The following is a 20555-nucleotide window of genomic DNA, read 5'->3' as shown; positions in this document are numbered from 1 at the left end:
TTACTAAATTATTATTAAATAAGATAGAAATTTATTCTGGTCACTCAGCTCCTATTGTAATAATTGTTATGTATTGATAATGGAGTGGAGGCCACATTGATGTGTATATAGTGCAAGTGGCGTGGCTTGTTCAATTATTATTATTCATAGTTTGACACAATTTGGTTTTTTCAGTTTTGATAAATGGTTACTTTTGCTTATCGAAAATCGTCTTTATGTAAATAAGGTCAAAAAATAAGGAAATTTGTGTATCATTTGTACTCAGTTTATTAAACTTAAGACAGGATTTCTTTTATCCCACCTATATCATTAGTTTATTTCTCATAAGATGGTTTCTGCCCTAGATAGAATAAAATGAAGATTATTTCCATAGGATTCAAAGTGAACTGACTTCCTTGCTATTTCATAACTCATCTAATGTTGTATTCTTTACTGTGAAGGAGTACATTTTACAAACATTACTAATGTTTGTTAAATGTGCTCCTTCAAGAAAGAAATCATACAAATGAGCAAAAGTAATCATTGAATTGAGTACAGACATTGTAAAGTTTGATGTCTGAGTAGTTACACATGTATTGAGATTTCCGTTACTAGGTTAGTTGCATTTGCCAAAATAAATCTCCTATCACTGTTTTTGTCTTTTTTATTTAAACCTTATAAATACTACATTACTTTTTATAAAATAAGTATTATGATATGTGTCCAGCCAGAATTGTAGCTATGTTAGTACAGATGCTCTTTATTTCTTCATTGCTAAGGTATTCAGCGCCTAATATAGCATTTCCTACAGCTATAGTTTCTCTCATGGTGTTTGCTTTTATCCAAATTCGTCCGTTCATTCCTGCTGCTAATTCAAAAGGCCACTCGTTTTTAATAGAATCTAGTAAGGGGCAATTTGGATTAAGTATTTTCCTTATTAGATTTAACGAGCATTTAAACACAAATCCGTCAGTTAAAACGCCAAGACGTCCCTTTTTACCGTGTGAGTCCACACAAACTAGCTCTGGTTCCATATCTTTGCTTGCAACTAACATTTTCGCATACACGACATCTCCGATTTGAACTTCTGGCCGGTTTTTCTTCGTAGCACCTTCGAAAGATAGATATGATAATGCTGCGGTACAGCTTCCTCCAACATCGACTCTGAATATGTCTCCCGCCTTTTGAACAACTACGCCGATGACATTTTCTCCCTTCGAAGGTACGTATCGCTTCTGGTAACTGTCTACCCAAAAGGTATTTGGATTTCGCTTCCTTAAAACTCCTGGTTTTGTAACAAAAACATGGTCAGTTTCTTTCCTTAACCCCGGACCGATCACAACTTTTGACCTGGCACCAACGGCACATATTTCATCGCAATAATCTCCCGGTAAAACAACGTCACCGATTTCGACTTTCATTTTTACAAATTAACAGTTATATTCTAAAGTAAAATGTTATGTTATTTTCTATCAAAATAAATACACATGTCGCTGAAGTTGTACTTTTGACGTAAAAATAATGACATGCACAGGCCATAGACCATGATATTATATTTCATGTAATCTGTCAGCGTTGTTTATTTTTTTGTCTGTATCTAAATAATGAACTCCCAAAAATAATTAAATGAATTAGGTAAGGTTTCCCTTATCTATTCATTAATTAATTTGTTAAAATGTGTAAATTCCCAGAGTTTATCCTCTGTCTGTCTTTATTTTATAAGCTGTACAAAAATCCTGACAGATACACTGTCCGAACTCCGATGACCGATCTATCAATGTCAGCTTTGTTTTGAACTGTGGTTTTGAAACTGGTCCCACGTGCGGTTTCAAAGTATAGACCATGTTATTTTGTAAATATTGAAAATAAGACATTATAAAAACTAATTACAATGCCGGCTGTAGTTCAGAATGACGTTCTCATCTATAAGGGAAGCAATTTTTTCCGCCAACGCCTGTTATTATCAACACTAAGTGGTCGGTCAGTGAGGATCGAGGATATTCGAAGTTCGAATGACGATCCTGGGCTCAGAGAGTATGAAGTGAACTTAATACGGCTGCTTGATAAAATAACTAACGGTACACGCGTAGAGTTGAGTGAAACTGGTACATCCCTTTACTTCCAGCCCGGACTATTAATTGGTGGCCAGGTTACTCATACGTGCTGTCCTCAACGAGGCATAGGTTAGTTCACGCAAGTTATTAGTTAAGTATACTTGTGTGTGTTTTAAGTGTTTAAATTAAAAAAAAAAAAATATTTTACACTAAGATAAAGGAGCAAAACTTATCTATACCTTCACTTTATTTCAGGTTATTATCTGGAAGTTCTATTAGCCCTTGGCCCATTCTGTAAGGAACCACTAAATGCAGTATTACAAGGAGTGACCCACCATGATTTAGATGTATCTGTAGACAAGGTTAAAACTGCAGCACTGCCTATACTATTGAAGTTTATACTTGTAGATGATGGCTTGGAATTAAAAGTAACTAGAAGAGGTAAGCTGTTTTAGTAATAACATGTTAATTGTAAAATAATTCGTACAAACACCTGTTTGTTGTCTTTTCTACATGGTATGTGAATAGCATTCTGATAGTGTAGTTTTCATATAAAAATTAGCTGAATGAAAAGTAGATTAGAATCTACATTTATATTAACATTTTTGTTGAACCAGTCCATTCATTTGTCTATAGAAAAAAATCTATTTCACTCTTTTAGCTTCTAATAGAACTAAGTTTTAATAAGCATGTCTATTTTGTATATTGTTGTGCTATCTATTTTGTTAATTAAACAACGATATAATTTTTAATAAATAAATAAATGCATAATAAATAAATTTTATTTTCAGGTGCACCACCTCTAGGTGGAGGTGAAATAGTATTCAGATGTCCAGTCAGGAGGCATTTAAGACCATTGCAATGGACTAAATGGGGCCTCGTCAAGAGAATAAGAGGTGTTGTGTATGCGCTGAGGGTCTCTCCTACTATGGCCAATAGGGTTGTTGAAGCTGCTAAAGGGGTAAGCAAATTTAATAAATTGAATAAATAAATATAATTGATAATTATTTTTATAGCATTCAAATGCTTTACAAATGAGAAAATTTTAAAGATTAGAAAAAAATTGATCAAGAGGCGGGATTCAAACCCGCGTCTTCCACTTAGCTGAGACAAAGTCAATTTTTTCTTTTACTTGTATGTACTTCTTAATTTTAAAATAGGTTGATTTTTGATTTCCACAATCTAAGATATCATGGCAATGTTGTTATTATGACTATGGAACAGTGTAGCTTCCTGTTTATTTTAGAATTTTCATCAAATCTCTTAAAAAATTTGTAAAGCTTGAATTTTAAATTAAATTATAGATTTTTATTTCAGGTGATGCTTAACTTCCTTCCAGACGTGTATATAAATACAGATCAATGTCGAGGATCTAACGCAGGCAAGAGCCCAGGGTTCGGCATCAGTCTTGTAGCGGAAACCAATGATAAAACATTTTATTGTGCGGAAGCTGTAAGTATTTTTATAAGCTTTTTTTACATGTAAGTTTTGCAGTTATATTTATAATAAAAGAATTAAGATATGTAATGGAAGTTTCTAAATCTGCATTTCGTGAATTTTACTATTATTATTAAAGGCCACAGTGTTGCCAGAGTTTAAGTAGTGAATATTTATTTCATTGCTTGAGTGCAAGTTATAAGGTTTAATTAAAACACACATATTGTTCCATAAAATTTTAATGCTCATACATAACATTAGAACATTTTTACAGAAATCAGTAGAGGCAGGTACAGGAGACAGCACACTACCAGAGGACCTCGGCAAGGAGTGTGCGATGAGACTCCTAGATGAGATCCACAGAGGGGGAGCAGTGGACTCCTCGCTGCAGTGGCTGCTTGCGTTGTGGATGGCGCTCGGACAGAAGGATGTTAGTGAAGCTGTGGTGAGTTGTTTTTGATATAAGCATGTAAAATGTCTTTTTTTTATGTCAGAGCAAGCAAAGGGGCAGGTGCAAGGCCACCTTAAAATAAATGACCATAACAGAAATCAGAACCATAATAGAATTCAAAACCATAACAGAATTCGAACCATGACAGAAATTGGAACCATAACAGAATTCGGAACCATAACACAATTCGGAACCATAACAGAAATCGGAACCATAACAGAAATCGGAACCATAACAGAATCCGGAACCATAACAGAACTCGGAACCATAACAGAATTCGGAACCATAACAGAACTCGGAACCATAACAGAATTCGGAACCATAACAGAATTCGGAACCTTAACAGAAATCGGAACCATATCTAAAAATTATTACACACGTCATGTGGAGGGTAACATGTATTAATAAATAGATTTTATCCCGGAAATCCCACGGGAACGAGGACTATGCGGGTATTTCTTTGAAAACGCGGGTAAAGCCGCGGGCGAAAAAAAAATATCATTATATGTATTATTAAACACTAACTACTATACTAACGAGTCATTCATTCCATTGAAATTTGAAATGTATAATTTTGTAGATTTTATGAAACTCGAATGTTGTTATTTTTGATTCTCTTGTCGGAGATTATATGAATAAAAAAATATTTTCCAGGTGGGTCCACTATCAGAGTATACGATAAAATTCCTGCAGCATCTAAAAGAGTTTTTCGGAGTGATGTTCAAGTTGGAGGTGCTCCGGGATGAAGATGAAGACTCTGATGAAGAGCTGGTGGTCTCCCAGAAGGTCAAGATGACGTGTGTGGGCATCGGTTATATTAATATTAGTAAACGGACGTTGTAATAAATTGTTATATTAGAAATTGTGTTTTATTTTCTTTCTCTCATCAGAATTTTACGTAATAAGGCAATTTGTAGAAAATAATACAAAAATTACATGAAATAAATTTAGTAATTCTTAATTTATAGTAATACAAAAAGAAACATGACGTATTGATTTTAATATGTTATATCTATAATATGTATTTGTTATTTTTTATATATTATTTGCACTCTGCGTATGATTTTGCATCTCGGAGTTTTGCATGTAAAGTCGCGCCATCTAGCGGCCCTGTTGTTTAGATAGCATTTAGAGAAAGGCGTGCTCTTATTTTCAAATTTATTTATCTTATAGCGGAGAATAATTGAATCGCTTAAAAAGCTTTTAAATTATTGAAAAAATGTTTCAAAATATAAATCATACGTTAGAACATAATTGGCGCTGTACTAAATTGGTAATTTACCATCGTATTCGCATTAAGAGCGCATATTCTATTTAACGCAAGTCAAAATCTCCGCGATCTATTACGATAGATCGCGGCTTGCGCTATCCTTTTACTATGAACAGCATAGGTCCACAGGAGAGCGCCGAGCAACATGTCCTCTCTCTGGAAAGGCTCGCTGCCGACTGATTTTAATCGGGTCGCGCGCAGTGTTTTATAGTACTTTAAAAAAAATTGTAGAAAAATAATAGAGGTACCTTAGTTGATTTTTTAAATTTTATCTTATAAGTAAGACATTCTTTTATTGCAATATGTATAAATTATATTCAATAAAGTCAAATATCTTGGTGAAAATAATCATTTTGTCGACTATAATTTCTAAAAAAATTCACATTGTTCGGATTTTAATTTCGTAAGTTAGGAGTCCAAAATAAAAAAATCTTTTAACTAACTATTTTAATAAGGATTTTTGCAGTTAGTTAAAAATAATTGTGTGTTAGATCTGTCAGCAATTTCAGATGTTTTTAGCTTCGAAATTGACACTAAAAGTGAAATCAAGTAATCATCGGCTCAGTTATCTTGATGGTATTCAGAAATACTGTATTAATTGAAAAAAACTCTTAACTAACTACAAAGACAATAAAATTTCCTAAAATTATTAGTAATTCATATGTTTGTAAGATAAGTGGTTGATGGACAATCTGGTTTGAAAAATCACATATTTGAGCCAAACAGCGCACGGACCGCGTACACAGCCTTAAGTTCCACTTTAAGTGTTGAATTTGTCCTCTCATACGTGAAAAAATCAAAAGAGCTCTTAATATTTTACACCTCACCGTTCAACCGTAAAATTCCGAGGGAATTCACTGTTACCATAGAATATTATTTACTCTAAAGTTGTTACACCTTAAAATATAAATATAGGGTAACGGCACCAGTGGTCAGCCTCATAACAGCTTTTTGAAGTTTTGACAATTACCATTTCTACAACAATCGTCGTATAAAAAACGTACAACATGTATGGATTTATTGTTTATTGTAGTTTCGAATCAGCGTTTATCAAAAACAATAATTCTCTTAGTAAAATATATAATTAATTTTAAACAAAAAATGGCCCAGTGTCCCAGTGAACAGCCTCTAAAAACCAATAAACAGCCTTGTTGAACCCAGTGTTCAGCCTTTAGTAAGTATAACTAATTATGAGATCAAAATAAACAATGTTATATCAAAATCAACTATATTAATCACATTTTTATAGCAACGATTCACTTAGCACAAAAAAATGTATATCGCACATAATACAAATATTATTTTAAACATACTATTACAATCTCTTTGTGTCTTCTTATTTTCTAGGAACTTCTTATTATTTATCATAAAAACAGCAATAATTCTTTTTAAAGAAATCAGCGATATTAGTTTATAATATTATTGATGTATCTATAATCCACAATATATATAATTATATTTAACCACAGGAGGATCTTTCGGAGGATTTCTCTGGAGGATACTGTTGTCTTGGCGGCATTTTTAGCTAGAAAAAAAGGGAACAATAATAACTTTTGGATATGAATACACATAATACCATTATTTCAGGTAAAACTTAACTAACATGAAGTATTACTTATAGATTTAAACACAAAAATTCGCATTTATACTTAAAATATTATTTCAATAACATCGTGGCTGAATACTGGATCATTGAGACCACAGATTGAGACCCAGTGGTCAGCCGCTTGAAAAAAATATTTTGAAATGCGGCTGAACACTGGGTTTTCTAACAATTAGGAATAATCCCAGTAATCAGCCCCAGGGGCTGTCCATTGGATCTTTCATAAAAAATCAGTATCCAATGGTCAGCCCCTCAAATTTTTAAGTAAAAAAACAATATTTTTTATCAAATTTCATAAAATTAAATGCTCTAAGTAATCTATAAAGTTATTATCTATAAAACACAATCACGTTTCATACTAAAATATGTTATTTCTCACCTTTCAAAAGAGCACCACGTGAAACAAAAAATATTGCAGACATGACACTTCTGCTCTTGTCGGCGCACAGCACCTGTACGAACGTGTTTACTTCTCTTCCCTGACCCCCTGCTGCTCCTATTCCGTGATACATGAACCAATAACGAAACAGAGCTTCTATTTAAGTGCGCGTGATTTGGTTATTTTGATTACAGCGATATTTATGGCCAATAAACAACGCAATAGGCTGATCACTGGTGCCTGGCTGACCACTGGTACCGTTACCCTACATAAAATCGTAGGAAGTCAAAAAGTAATCTCAAAAAGTACTATGCACTACAAGCTATAGCTTGAGACCTGAGGAAGGACATAGCTGGATAGGTTTTATCCCGGAAAAGCGGACTATGTGAACAAACTGATAAAAAGGTTCCGCGTTATCTACATAAAAATTCTACAGACATACAAACATAGTAACGCATTCACGTATATACTCCGTAGTGAGACAAATAATTCTAAGAATGCTAACTCCGCCATAGCCCACAGCGTTTTCTGCTACGTATGCTGTATTATGAAAAATATCAGATTAAAATGCTACTTCTGATTACATCGGCTATCACTGAAATTCACATTTAAATCGGACCAGCCGTTCCAGAGATTACAAAAGAGACAGACAGTTATTTTTTTTTTGTAAAATCTACTATTTTGATATATATTCCGTGTCCATATAATATCATGCATTTAGTAAAAACACGGATATTTTAAAATAACAAATAGATACCTACTGCAATAATTTTAATATTGATTTAAACGATATTCAATAATGAGGTAGGTAATTATAAGTACATATATAGAACGCGAACGAGCTCTTCTTTGTAACACAAATATTGTAATATTGTTTTGATATCTGCTGCTAGAGCAGCAGATATTTAAATTTACCTAGGTAAATTAAAATTGTCGGGACTCAGCGTGAAATTTAAAAAGTTTAATAATTTAAAAAATTGAGATTGTTAATTGACTTAAGTTTCAATAGATGGTCAGGTTCGTCAGGTGCACCTAAAACATAGCTATGCCGAAAAATGGAAAATCAACGTTTTTGAGATGTGACGGGTCGTTCGGAACTACTTCATTGCACCCTGGGTATCAACTGTGGTATCTTTTTAAGAGTTATGTAGTGCTTAATTAAATCTTATGTTAAAAATACATTATTGCTATAATTCAGCCACATCAGAAAGCAATTTGCATTCATATGTAAGGAACATAATATTATGATCACGGAAGATGAAAATCCATGCTATGTTGTCATTAAAAATCACAAGATATTTCTCTGGCATCATTAAAGTAGAATAAATGAGTTTGAAAAAAAACGGTTCCGAACACTGCTTTGTGTAGCGCATGTCGCGTGACGGTCGGCTGCCGAGTAGGTATACCTACTCGGCAGCCGCGATACACGCGACATGCGCTACACAGACCAAAAAGTTTGAGACGATGTAATAAAAGTTTCACTTTAAAAACATAACTAACTATATCACAGTTATCGTAAATTCTCAACATGTAATTCTAGCTGTGACCAATGATTTAAAAAGTAGCTATCAATAACACAATGATTTTTATAGTAGATGTCGATAGGTGCGTCCCTTATGATTTTTCAATGTTAGGTAAGTAAGATAGGTATCTTTTGTCATTCTAGGATATTGAGTAGTAAATCGGAGGCATAGAAAGGGCATGAAATAATAAAACCGTATTTAATTTTATATTTTATTTGTCTAACTATAAAATATCTTATAGCTATAATTGTATATAATAATTAAGGCACATTGTGAAATATTTTACAATATTTCTTTGATTTAGATTTTAGAATACATACAATAATAATTTCATTTACTTAGGTGTATAAAATAGAAAATAAAATAAAATAAAAAATGAAGAAAATGGCAGTGAATACATGAATAAAGTAGTAAAAAGGTAAAAATAATAGGAAACCATTTGTTTTATATAAAAATATAAAAATGAGTATTAAGTTTCTAGTCTTAAAGATAAAATGTACATAATTTTGACTTAGTTTAAAAAGTAGATAATCTTACAAATTTACATTTAAAAAAGAAATTTTTTGCAAGATTGTGGAAAGAATGGATAACATCAGTCCGGAATATCACAAGGATAAAAGCATAAGATTATATTACAAAGAATTTAAGTACAAATAATTACAACAATATAATTTCACAGGGCAACATTATTTTATTACAGAGCCCTCTATCAACAAAATAACACGTCAAAGAGATCTTGTCAATTCCAATTTAAGCTTGATTTCGCTTAAATATTTCTTTCCAATATGATTTTACAAGCACACTAGACATTTTTTAACATTAATGTATCGATTGTTTTGTTTTTATTATTGATCGAAAAAAACAATTTTATTTAAATATCTTTCTCCTGGCATCCCAACCCCGCGGACCAGTTACAAATGCCTCCAACGGGATCGAACGAGAGACCTTTGGGACAGATATATTCCCAACCGAGCACTGAACCGCCGCGGATTCGAGCACAAGATATGAACTTCTTACAAGATGTCGGGTGAGCGAAGTTACCGATGTCGAGACATTCTATGTTACCTGGGGAAAAAGATTATATTATGAAATTTAAACATCGTGAAAGAGAAAAGCAAATAAAACAATGAAAGGTTAAAAAGGTTTAAATACAAAAAAGGGGGTGTGTGCCGAGCACACGTGTCAGAAGTGAAACTTCTTTGGCAAGATGCAAAGATACCAAAATCGTGGCCTTACTCCATGATGTGACGGTATTGCCAAGACACGACCTTGAAGTTTTACTCAGAACGCCTAAAGAAGTTTCACTTCAATGCAAAGCTTTGTTGGTAGAAATAAATGGTAGTAGAATTAATATCGATAGCTTTTTTATTTTTAAGTTTTTGTTTGTGAGAGTAGGTTAAAAAATAAATAAATTATAGAATTTAGAGAGTAGATTGTGCTTTCTTTTTAAAATTTTGTGAGTTGTATTTATAAAACATGTTAAGTTAAAGCGTTATTGTGTGGTTGTATCATATTCTTACCTTTGCTGTCTATAAAGACTTGGTTCTCTTTCTCATATTTGACTCCAATCTTCTCTTGATTATCATCATAATAATCGTATTCGGATATCGGCTTGATTCTATTAGGGCTATCTACTTTCGTATTCTTTACTATTTCTTTAGTATCTTTTTCAGTAACTGGTATTTTTTCAAAAGGTTTTCTTGTAGTTTGTCTCGGTTTAATTGTTTCTGGGACTAAAGGTGAGGTGGGTCGGGGTGTTGTGGAAATCCTTCTGTAGACTGTTTTCCTCCTTGGAGGCTTTCTGGTTGTTGTTTGGGGTGTCGTTATTGGAGATAGGTATTGGTATTCATCTGGAAGAATTTATTTTAAATTAATGGAAGATTTTTTTTTGTTGGGTTGTTTTCTGGATTGGAAAAAATAATTACCTATATATTACGGAATACCATGAAATTTGAAATCGTAAAGCAACCATGGCACATAAATTTATATGCTAAAAAAATATTTGTTACTGACTTTTTACCCAAATAAGTTTCTGCTAGGGATGTAACGATACATGATTTTGCCGATACGATACCGATACCGATATTTGTAGTAATGTATCGGCGATACCGATACCGATACCGATATCGATGGCTTGGTAGAAAAATAAATAGTGAATTATGCATAAAAAGCTACCAACATTTAACAGAGACTCAACTGTTAATCGTATTCTTTTAAATAAAAATTCCAAATCAAAAAACAACAAAACCATTTATTTTAGTATTATTATTTTACAAAGTCAGTTAAACTTTAAGTAATACACATACAATCAGTACCTAATAAAAGTTTACTATTGGTAGAGTTTTTTCAAAAACAAAGTGCGCACGCGCGGGCGGCCTTCCGCATCGTTCATTGGGCGCGGTTTTTTGAATTGTTTGATATCGGTATCGGTTGTTTTATTATCGGCGATACCGATATATCGGCTTGCCGATTATATCGGCCGATATATCGGTATCGGTATCGGTATCGTTACATCCCTAGTTTCTGCAATAAGTAAGCAATTTTATTACTATTTTTACACCCTTACCATGTTAGGAAACATTTATTTAATTTACTTCGTAAATAAGAAAATTAACGAAAAGAAACGATACCAATATTCGGATAACTAAATTTCAATGTACAAAAAAATCTTACCATCATAAGCCTTAGTCACAGGAGACTCCAGAAGGTATTCTCTCGTAAAGTAAGAAGGTTCTTGACTCGGACCATTCTCAGTAGAAACTGGAACCTTCGAACTTGACCCAAAGTACCTCGCAGTAGATGGTCCAGGGTTCGAATCTAGCCTCAAAGTCGACTGACCATCAGTTTCAAAGCCAAGACTCACTAAATTGGGAGAAAATCCAGCTGGTCTTGAGAATTTATTGACAACTGTAGAAGGATAGCTTGAAGCTCCAGTAGTGAATCTCGCTGTAGGTACATTTAGATCACTAACTGTAGGACTTATTGTAGTGGAAAGTCTTGGTCTAGTAACTCTAGTTTCGAAATCACTAAAGGTAGTAGATGGGAAAGTATCATATGAGAATTTAGCTGTGGAGTCTCCAGAATTTTCTGACCCTACTGTTATTGAAACTCCTGAAGGTCTAGGAGGGTTGGCATATGTTCTAGTTCTGGTGAAGGCTTCTGGGGTATTGTATGTCGTTCTTGTAAATGTTTCTGGAGTATTACTGTATGTGGTTCTTGTATTGAAAGCTTCGGGAGTTGTGTATGTTCTGGTGTCTGTGTAGTCTGTGTTTGGTCTGGTGTTTGTGTAATCTGTGTTTGTGTAGTCTGTGTTTGGTCTGGTGTTAGTGTAAGTGTCTGGTGTGTTTGTGTATGTCGTTCTTGATCTAGTGCTCGTAGATTCTGTAGATGGGATCCTTGTGTCTGTTAAATATGTGGAAGAAATTTCAGATTGGTAGTAAGGAGTTGATGTTTCTACGAAGCCTTGTCTAGTGGGAATGTTAGTTGTTCTATAGTATTCTTCAGTGAAGTCCTGATTTTTATAATCTTCAGTGTAATACGGGCTTGTGTATTTATAGTCGACGATGGTTTGTGTGGTTTTTGGCTTTCGTGTCGTTTTTGGTTCTTCGTAATCTGGCACTATTGGTACCGGTGCTGCGAGGAGCTGGTGCGCTGCTAAAGCTACAGCCGTTTCTGAGTTGTAATCTGGAAGTATAGAGATTTAGTTGGAATCATTGACTTTGTTAGAAATTTTAATGAATGTTATAATATGATATCAGAAAGGTATTTGAACGTTTGTCCGATACATCCAAGAATTTTTTGGTTTTCATTAAATATGGTATATATTGTGATCTTTTTGTAAATGTCATACAGTTAATCATAGAAATACAAGTTTTGCATAACGTAAAACGGTCTTAGTTAACGGAACTAGTCTGAATAGTTATCAGCACCAATATAATCTGATATACCATCAGCGACCATCCTCTCTGTAGTGACTTCATTACTACCAACCTGCCAAGAAATCCTTCCATGCAGAAAACCTGGACCAGAAATTCTATACCCTATAAGACTTACCATCAGCGACACTCCTCTCAGTCCCCTCGATCTGGTTGCGGAAGCTGGCGCTGTACTTCTTGCTCTGTCTCTCGCTCGCGTCGTCAGTACTGGCGGCGGGGTTCTGGTCCGCGCGGGGCAGTTGGAGCGGACGGCGGTATTGGAGGGTTGAGTTCTGGGTACCGGGCTGGATTAGGGATGGGTCTTCGAATGTGTCTAGGGAAAAATATTTAAAAGATAACATATTATAATAATAGAGATAATATGCTGAACGGCGGAAATCCTTTTGCTTTTTCGAATATACTGCATGATTGTTTTCGTAAATAAAACATAATCTAGCAAGAATACAAAGAATTCATAAGCCGCTAAGATACAAAATAAGTAAAGCTAAAATGATTTATTCATTAATCCATCAGTCCTCGGAATCACAGACACAATAGAAAATCTATTGTGTCGCGCCCCGATCGGGGCTTACGGTGGTCAATGGGTTAAATATTTTCTATTAGAGACCTATAATTTAACCTTTTTAACATTTCTTAAAGTAATCTTGTAAATTGAAACATGATTATAATAAGTATAACACGAATTTCATGAAAACTATCTGAAAATTACAGGACATCTAAAAAATACAAACATCTAGTTATAGGTACAGAACCATATTTTATAACTTCAAGATCCATTTACCTGTATCAATCTCTTGCAAAGACTCTTCACTTTCCAACACTTGTGTGGTAGCTTGCGTGGTGGTAGTGGTACTGGTGGTAGAAGGAGTGAAAGGTCGTCTGCGGCTGGCCACGCGGAAGGGTCTGCGTGATGGCGCGACCGTTGTTGATGAAGTTTGTACTGAAGCGGTGGTAGTGTTAGTAGCTGGGAAAATTATGGAAGCTTAAGAAGATACTCAAATACAAAATAGACTGTGTTGTTTTTGAAATAAACAAAAATGGTTATTATTATTTACCTAACAATAGTCTAAAGGAAGTCCTTCTATCATCCAGATATCAGAATTTGTATACTATTAATTATGTAACTTTAAATATAACTAATTTATTTTTCATTTGACTTTCTTCTAACATCATTAAGTTTTAAAAAGTTGTTAAGAATAGTGTACCTAGTCCTAGTATACTCTATCATCTATGGTCAAAAGTAAACGTCATTTAAAAGCCTTTTTTTTTCTCTATTTCCTTCCATTATAATAAATTAATTTCAACGCAAACATGCAATTAATGCGACGTTATTTCTACACATTCATTACTTTAATTATCTCCATCAAGTTACAACTAATAAATCGTCATAACGACTTCCTAATATAACGCACGCAGTTGAGTAAAGAATACATTTTCATTATTTGGTAACCTTCCGCGTTGTAATTCTGTTTGTCTGATGTACAATGGATACCTTCACCAATGATTGTTGGAAACACTTGAAGCGGTAAACAACGGGAAACGAGTGTCCTAATGCATTGTACATCACGATGGTTGAGAGTTGAGACGAATGCATTCAGAAATAGACACTAATGACGACAAAGTTAATAGATCTGAGTATTGTTATTCTTTGAAATAGGGGTTAGCTATAGGAGAAGGATAATTTTGAGTTTTGTCGCATAAACAACGTAGAACAAGTGAAACAGAAGCTGTATAGATTGTCAAAAAATAGGGCTGTTGCATAGCAATATAAAGTTCCAAGTAGCGTCATCTTTAAAAGAGAATATTAGTAAAGACTATAGCAAACCTGGCGAACTCCGTTTCGCCACCAGAGACACCTTTTATTTGCTATAAACCTCACGGAGCCCGAGACCTTTCCAACGAATGCAAAACCGTGGAAATCGGTTCGTTCATTCTGGGGTTATAGCGTCAGGAAGGAAAACCCGACTTATTTTTATATATAGTAGATGATGTAGGTATGGCAAGGCAAGGTATGCAAATATGTATTTACTTTCAACATTCTAATATAATTCTGTTGAACACTGGACACGTCTGAGTGTGCTGATTAGATTTCAATAGAATAAACCTTATAATAAAGCATCAGATATTAAATTATTTCACTTATTGAAAATTAGATCGTCAAAAAGCACGAGCGCAACAACTATTGCGATAAACTCTTTCAATGTTTGCATTGTTATCGTTATCAAAATTCCATTCTAATAAGAAAATATATGGGAACAGAAAAACAAAACAATAAAGTTTTGACTCTATATGGTAATCATAAACATAAGCAATAGAACAACAATCAGGTGATAATTGAATGAATAAAAAGGTAATTATTAAGAAAAACTATTCAATAAGATTTCGAGGTGGGAACAAATAAGTATGTGAAATTGTTCAGACAATGTATATTAGAAATTAATGGGGAATGAAGTTACTTCATTACTTGGAATTGTGAAAGCGCATTGATTTTGTATTGCATACTCGATTATTAAGTTTATTTTAGTTAACTCATTAGATTGTTATTTTTAAAGTAGGTACTATAGATAGTAACTTTACAATGCTACAGGAAATGATTGAAAATTTAACCGTTTCTGTATTTTCAGTGAACTTGCGTTTAAATATTACTATTCTATTTTTGCGCGGACGCGCAAATTTTAAATCGGACGCGTTTGAACTATTTTTTGTGGTGAAAATAAAAGGGACAAAATAGGAGATGGAAAGGAAAATTTTGACGAACGCTTCTCGCATGACAATGTGAAGTTTACACGATAAAAGCTTTGAGCTAAAAGCTTATCAATGTAAGCTTCATCGAAGGATTTGATTGCGGTAAGGAATTCGTTGTTAAATTGGACATCTTATGATTTGTACACGTATCTTTTAATCCACCATGCAAAGTGATTGAAAAACAAAAGTACATAAATATATATAAATTTGAAGAGAATAAGAATTCCATGGCGAAATTGTTAACTCTTTAGGAGGTACAACATGAAGGTCAACCATTTAAAGCAATTTAATTGAATAGCTTCACGCTATCTAATAGTTAATTATAAACTTATTGCACATGTCACACAACAACACCATAATGTTATCGACTCTAGTTCATTCGCTCTAATTTCTTTCACGGCGTTTCGCAACATTCGTGTAGCAACGCTAAATTGGAGCATACAGCATATAATGATTTTAATAGTAGCTGTTATGTTAGACTAAGTGTATTGACAGTGGCTATTTGCTGTTTCCACTTTATGGTTAATAGCCACCTTTTACGACATTGAATATTAAACAATTTTTCGTTAATAATTTGGAAATAGTACTTTTTTTATAAATTAGCATCTTCTGTATGTTTGTATGCGTATTTGTAATCGACTCCTTTAGACTCGATTTAAACTCACTTTAACAGACAGATTTAATTCAAACTTCGGCGAGTATAATTAAAGCCTATTTTTAAGTTTTATTAAACTCATTATTTTAACATCATTAAAGCAGTAATTTTGGTATTCATAATATTGTGGAGACTGGAGACTTAGCTTTTCAACCCTTCTTATTACTTCTAAATATTTTATATAGTACTAAATATTTCATGTGACATTTTCCCAAGAGAAAATGAGAAATGCGTCAGAGGTATGAACCGTACCGGTAGTAACGAAAAATGGGTCATTCTCACGGTTGGTCATAATTCTTTGCGACATGACACAACACACGCCAAAGTGTTTATCTATTTTTGAGCAATATTTAATAATTTAAGGCATTTCTTATCTTTATTTTTAGACAAAAATGCCATTATGAAATCTTTAAATTACATCAACTAATTTCGTAGTTATAAAAATAGCAAAAGAAGCTATGTTCTCTAAAAAAAAAATGATGATGATATGAATGAGATAAAAATTATTTTAAATATTTTAGTTCATAAATTGAAATTTAAGACACCCAACATTGCTGTGACATAATACTTTCTATTTCATTCATTTAAAATAACAACCTAGGTACTCTATCTTTATAAAAGGCTAAGTGCTGGTAAAAGTTTTAAACAACCGCCGTTTAAAATTTTACCTCCTATTTCCTTCACTTAAATTAACGACAGTAAACAATAGGCGTCTTTTCTTTTGTAAACAAAGTACCATTCTTTTTCATGGAACCAAAGTAGGGCATTGCGTGTAAATATTTTAGCAATTATCCGTCGATTCTAGAGCACAAGAACATGTTACGATACTTACATAATATGTAAAAACTGTCATAAATATAGCTGTTATATAACTATGGAAGAAAGTTGACTACAACTGGTTGCTTTCACTGGGCGAGCCGACCTCTAGTGTTAAGTGTAGATCTAAGTTAAAGTTTCAAAGAAGCGGTATTTCAGTTATGTTGAACCTTTTGTTATTTGTAAATATTAATGAGTGATATTACCCTAAATATATTTTTTTTGAGTTTATATTCATTTTGATATCACATATAAAAAACACTGAAAATTTTTTTAATGTGTAATAAGGACATTGAAGTCTTCTAATTTATTAAAATCTACTTTTACCACGAAAATAAAATGCAGAAATCGATCAAGCGAAATGTCAAACATAACATACATTTCTTAAAATTTATCAATAATTATTAGCATGGAAAACTTAAAAGAAAACGCCATGATACTATAAATAGACTCTTGAAAGATACTTTTAGATTTTTATATAATTACCTACCTACATTCTTTGTCTAAATACGCCGCATATTTATAACTAATCGAATTTTCTAATAGATTTTACCGCATTCTATGGATACTAGAGTATGTCTCGTGTAAATAATTTCCGTATCGATTTTTAAATATCGCTATTTGAAATTGATATTTATAAGTAAATTTTTATATTTTATACAAACGCGATGTTTTTATAGATTGAAAAAAGATAAGATTTCAAAGCACTTTATAGTAGAATAAACTATTTCCTAAATACCTCCGAGAATATTTATTTATGAAAGAAACACAAATTATAATTTACTAACTGTAGATTGTAATTTTGATAAGATCGGGAGCAAAGGTTATCGGATTTAGGGATATCACAAATCAGAATGTTAAAGCTTACCTAATTCAAACCGAACTGTCCCACACAAACCAATATAAATTGTATTCATTGAATAAAGGTTACAAAGGGCAGATGATAGCGATTGATTTAGAAGATAAATTAATATTTCTTAATAAATAAAAAAATCTAAGTATTAATAAGTTAAATATGAATATAATAGGTATATCGATAGATAAGCTACCATCTTTCTTCGACTAAACAATTAGGAATTTTAAAGATGAAAAGAATGGAAATCCTAGATTTAGAAGTGTAATATTGCAAGCTGTGTTGGTCTTCAATAATTCACTAGCTAGCTATGTTTTTATATTTATTACTTACTAGCTTCGCCCGGGTGGTGTTTTTTCGCAATAAAAGTAGTTTCTCAGTGTCTAAAGATTGTCTGTGCCAAATTTCATCAAAATCGGTTGAGAGATTTAAGCGGGAAAGCGTAACAGACAGACAGACAGACAGAGTTACTTTCGCATTTATAATATTAGTAGGGAAGTAGGGATACTTATAAATTGTGAAAAAACATATTATGTTAACAAACACGAAAAAAGTTGCATAATTATACACAGAATTGCTATCTACGTCGTTAACATACTATTTAATATTGTATTTCGTATCTAAAATCGAGTATCAGACGCTACTGTATAATAATTCATGGTGTGTGACAGTAAACCAAAATGTTGCAAGCCAGTGTTGCCAAATGCGTAAACGTTCGTGAGAACCAAGCGAGGGGCATGATACATTGCCATCATCAAAAATTCTCATTACTTATGTCTTCCCGTAATGGTCGAAGTAATTGGTTTCAAATGTGTTTTATAATTGAAATATTGAATGAAGGTTGTAAATCAATTACGCTTTATTTTATTACTACACTATCACAGACTAATAATAATATACTACGTATACAAACACTATTAAGTGGAATTAATTTCAAATTATTGAGTGAAATATTTATTTCATACAATTTTTCGTCAAATGAAAGATACAAACTTTAGTGGATTTCGAAACAAGCAATTAATCTACTTTAATTTTATCTATTAGATATGATTAATATTAATGATTACATCCTTATATGCAATAAAAACAGTTTCAGGTTTATTATTGACATGCTTATCATTAAAATTCATCCATCCGGCCATCAAAAAGAGTGAAAAGGATGTGAAACAGGTGTGAAAATAAACTTGTTCTGTGTTAGCATCTTGGCGACCTCGAAAGAGGACAATTACATCCTTTATTGATGGGAATTAGTAGCACATGTTTGACTACATATTTTCGAGAGAACAATTCTGTTTCTGAAAGTATAATATACACATTGCCATTTACAGATTGCCTAATGGATTTTTTCTATAAAGTTGTATAGGTCTTGCACCTGATCTTGCCAAGATATTGCAAGTCTATCCCATCGCACCAAGCTAAAGAAACTGTCAGTTTAATATAGTGAAGATATAAGACAAGCTCAAAATCTGTTCCTTAAATATAAATATAGTAGAAAAAGATTCTCTATTGCTTTTTGCATTTAGTTAGGTAAGCTATCAAACTATGAGAGCAAAGAAAAAACATCATCACTACATAGTATAAAACAAAGTCACTTTTTGTGTCCCTATGTCCCATTGTATGCTTAAATCTTTAAAACTACGCAACGGATTTTGATGCGGTTTTTTTAATAGATAGAGCGATTCAAGAGGATGGTTTTAGTATATAATTTATTAGGTTTTAGACAAAGCGGGCGAAGCCGCAGGCGGAAAGCTAGTACAACAATATAATATAAAGACCTGCAATACAACATATAACCACGTGATAATCCATGCGTGTTTACAAACTTATAAGGTAAAGGTCACGAGTAAACATTGTCACGGTCGATTCATACGGGATATAAATGAACTGTAATATAGGAGAGGTCGGATCGTAAGGACGCATTGTGCAATGATTTCGCGTTTTCTTGTTATTTTTGTATTGGCTTGAGAGTTGAGACTGAGAATCTTTTTGGGATGTGTTATGTAAAATACTACATATTTAATGTGATATTTGGAAGCAGATTTAAGTATACTTGAATTATGGAACAGCATCATACGATATAATACCTACTAATATAATAATAGTTTAAAAAAACTAAAAAACACGCTTTTTATAGAAAACCCAACTAAAAAATAGAAAATTTTATCAAATTAGTGTATTGTCATCGGTCCTCAATAAATCTACAAAGTTTGAACGAAATCTGGCCGTTTAAAGTGGGTCAAAATCGCGCCCAAAGAAGTCGGTTACAAACATACAGGTGAAGCTAATATAAAGCGTGTAAAAAATCTATTACACATACAGATATCTTGTTTAAAACAGCTTCCCTATGGTTTTGCAATAGTCATATTAATCATAATTACAACTGTATTTTGAACTAATTGTTACAAATTTCAATATGAAACTAAAAACCCCAAAAATAATTTTCCCTCGTTTTCATTCAAACGATGTCAAGTGAGACCTATAATTTTCATGGTCCATAAAATAACTTTCCAAAGCGAATTAGTCATGCTACGGGCTGAGGTTGTTCGTTAAGGTTATTTGAGCACTATTTATGACAAACTATTAACTGATTTAGTTTTATATATAATAGTTCAATTTTAATTAAAAAGACACAAATAATCGCAAGGTAGGAAAGAGGATTTATCTTTTCCTTTACAGTGATGTCTTGACCATGAGCTTAATGAGTAATAATTGATTTTTAACTCAATCTTCAATGTAGAGTTATTTCAGGAGAGCTTTTGAATTATTTTGTCTATGTGGTCGCCAAACTATTTAAATCAACATAATCAGGATCAGTATCAGAATATATTAGCTTACGACAAATGAATCACAATACA

At 32.8% G+C, this 20555-nt stretch overlaps 2 protein-coding genes and 2 long non-coding RNA genes across 4 annotated transcripts in view; 2 read left to right on the top strand and 2 right to left on the bottom strand.

The window, feature by feature from the left end:
- LOC149483637 (uncharacterized) overlaps positions 1-20555 on the top strand; it is a 202574-nt gene that overhangs the window by 68747 nt on the left and 113272 nt on the right. The window lies entirely within an intron of this gene.
- On the bottom strand, positions 620-1488 carry Rrp40 (exosome complex component Rrp40). Its single transcript, XM_089702805.1, has one exon. It carries the CDS (start codon positions 1398-1400, stop codon positions 690-692), a length of 711 nt encoding a protein of 236 aa, XP_089558931.1. The 5' UTR covers positions 1401-1488; the 3' UTR covers positions 620-689.
- On the top strand, positions 1787-4783 carry Rtc1 (RNA terminal phosphate cyclase 1). Its single transcript, XM_089702793.1, has 6 exons — positions 1787-2162; positions 2289-2474; positions 2825-2994; positions 3351-3485; positions 3745-3915; positions 4576-4783. The coding sequence occupies exons 1-6, from the start codon at positions 1871-1873 to the stop codon at positions 4762-4764; spliced, it is 1143 nt and encodes a 380-aa protein (XP_089558919.1). The 5' UTR covers positions 1787-1870; the 3' UTR covers positions 4765-4783.
- LOC149483641 (uncharacterized) lies at positions 6202-7422 on the bottom strand. The gene is made up of 2 exons (XR_016316540.1): positions 7174-7422; positions 6202-6716 (listed from the first exon to the last, which is right to left on the bottom strand). It is a non-coding gene; the product is annotated as an uncharacterized LOC149483641 (long non-coding RNA).

This window comes from Colias philodice, chromosome 13, assembly GCF_061535455.1.
Source record: "Colias philodice isolate Cphi_HAF_F1 chromosome 13, ilColPhil1 Martin Lab GWU primary, whole genome shotgun sequence".
NCBI classification, from domain to species: Eukaryota; Metazoa; Arthropoda; class Insecta; order Lepidoptera; family Pieridae; genus Colias; species Colias philodice.
Note: the sequence above shows the minus strand (reverse complement) of the source record. Positions and strands in the feature narration are given on the sequence as shown.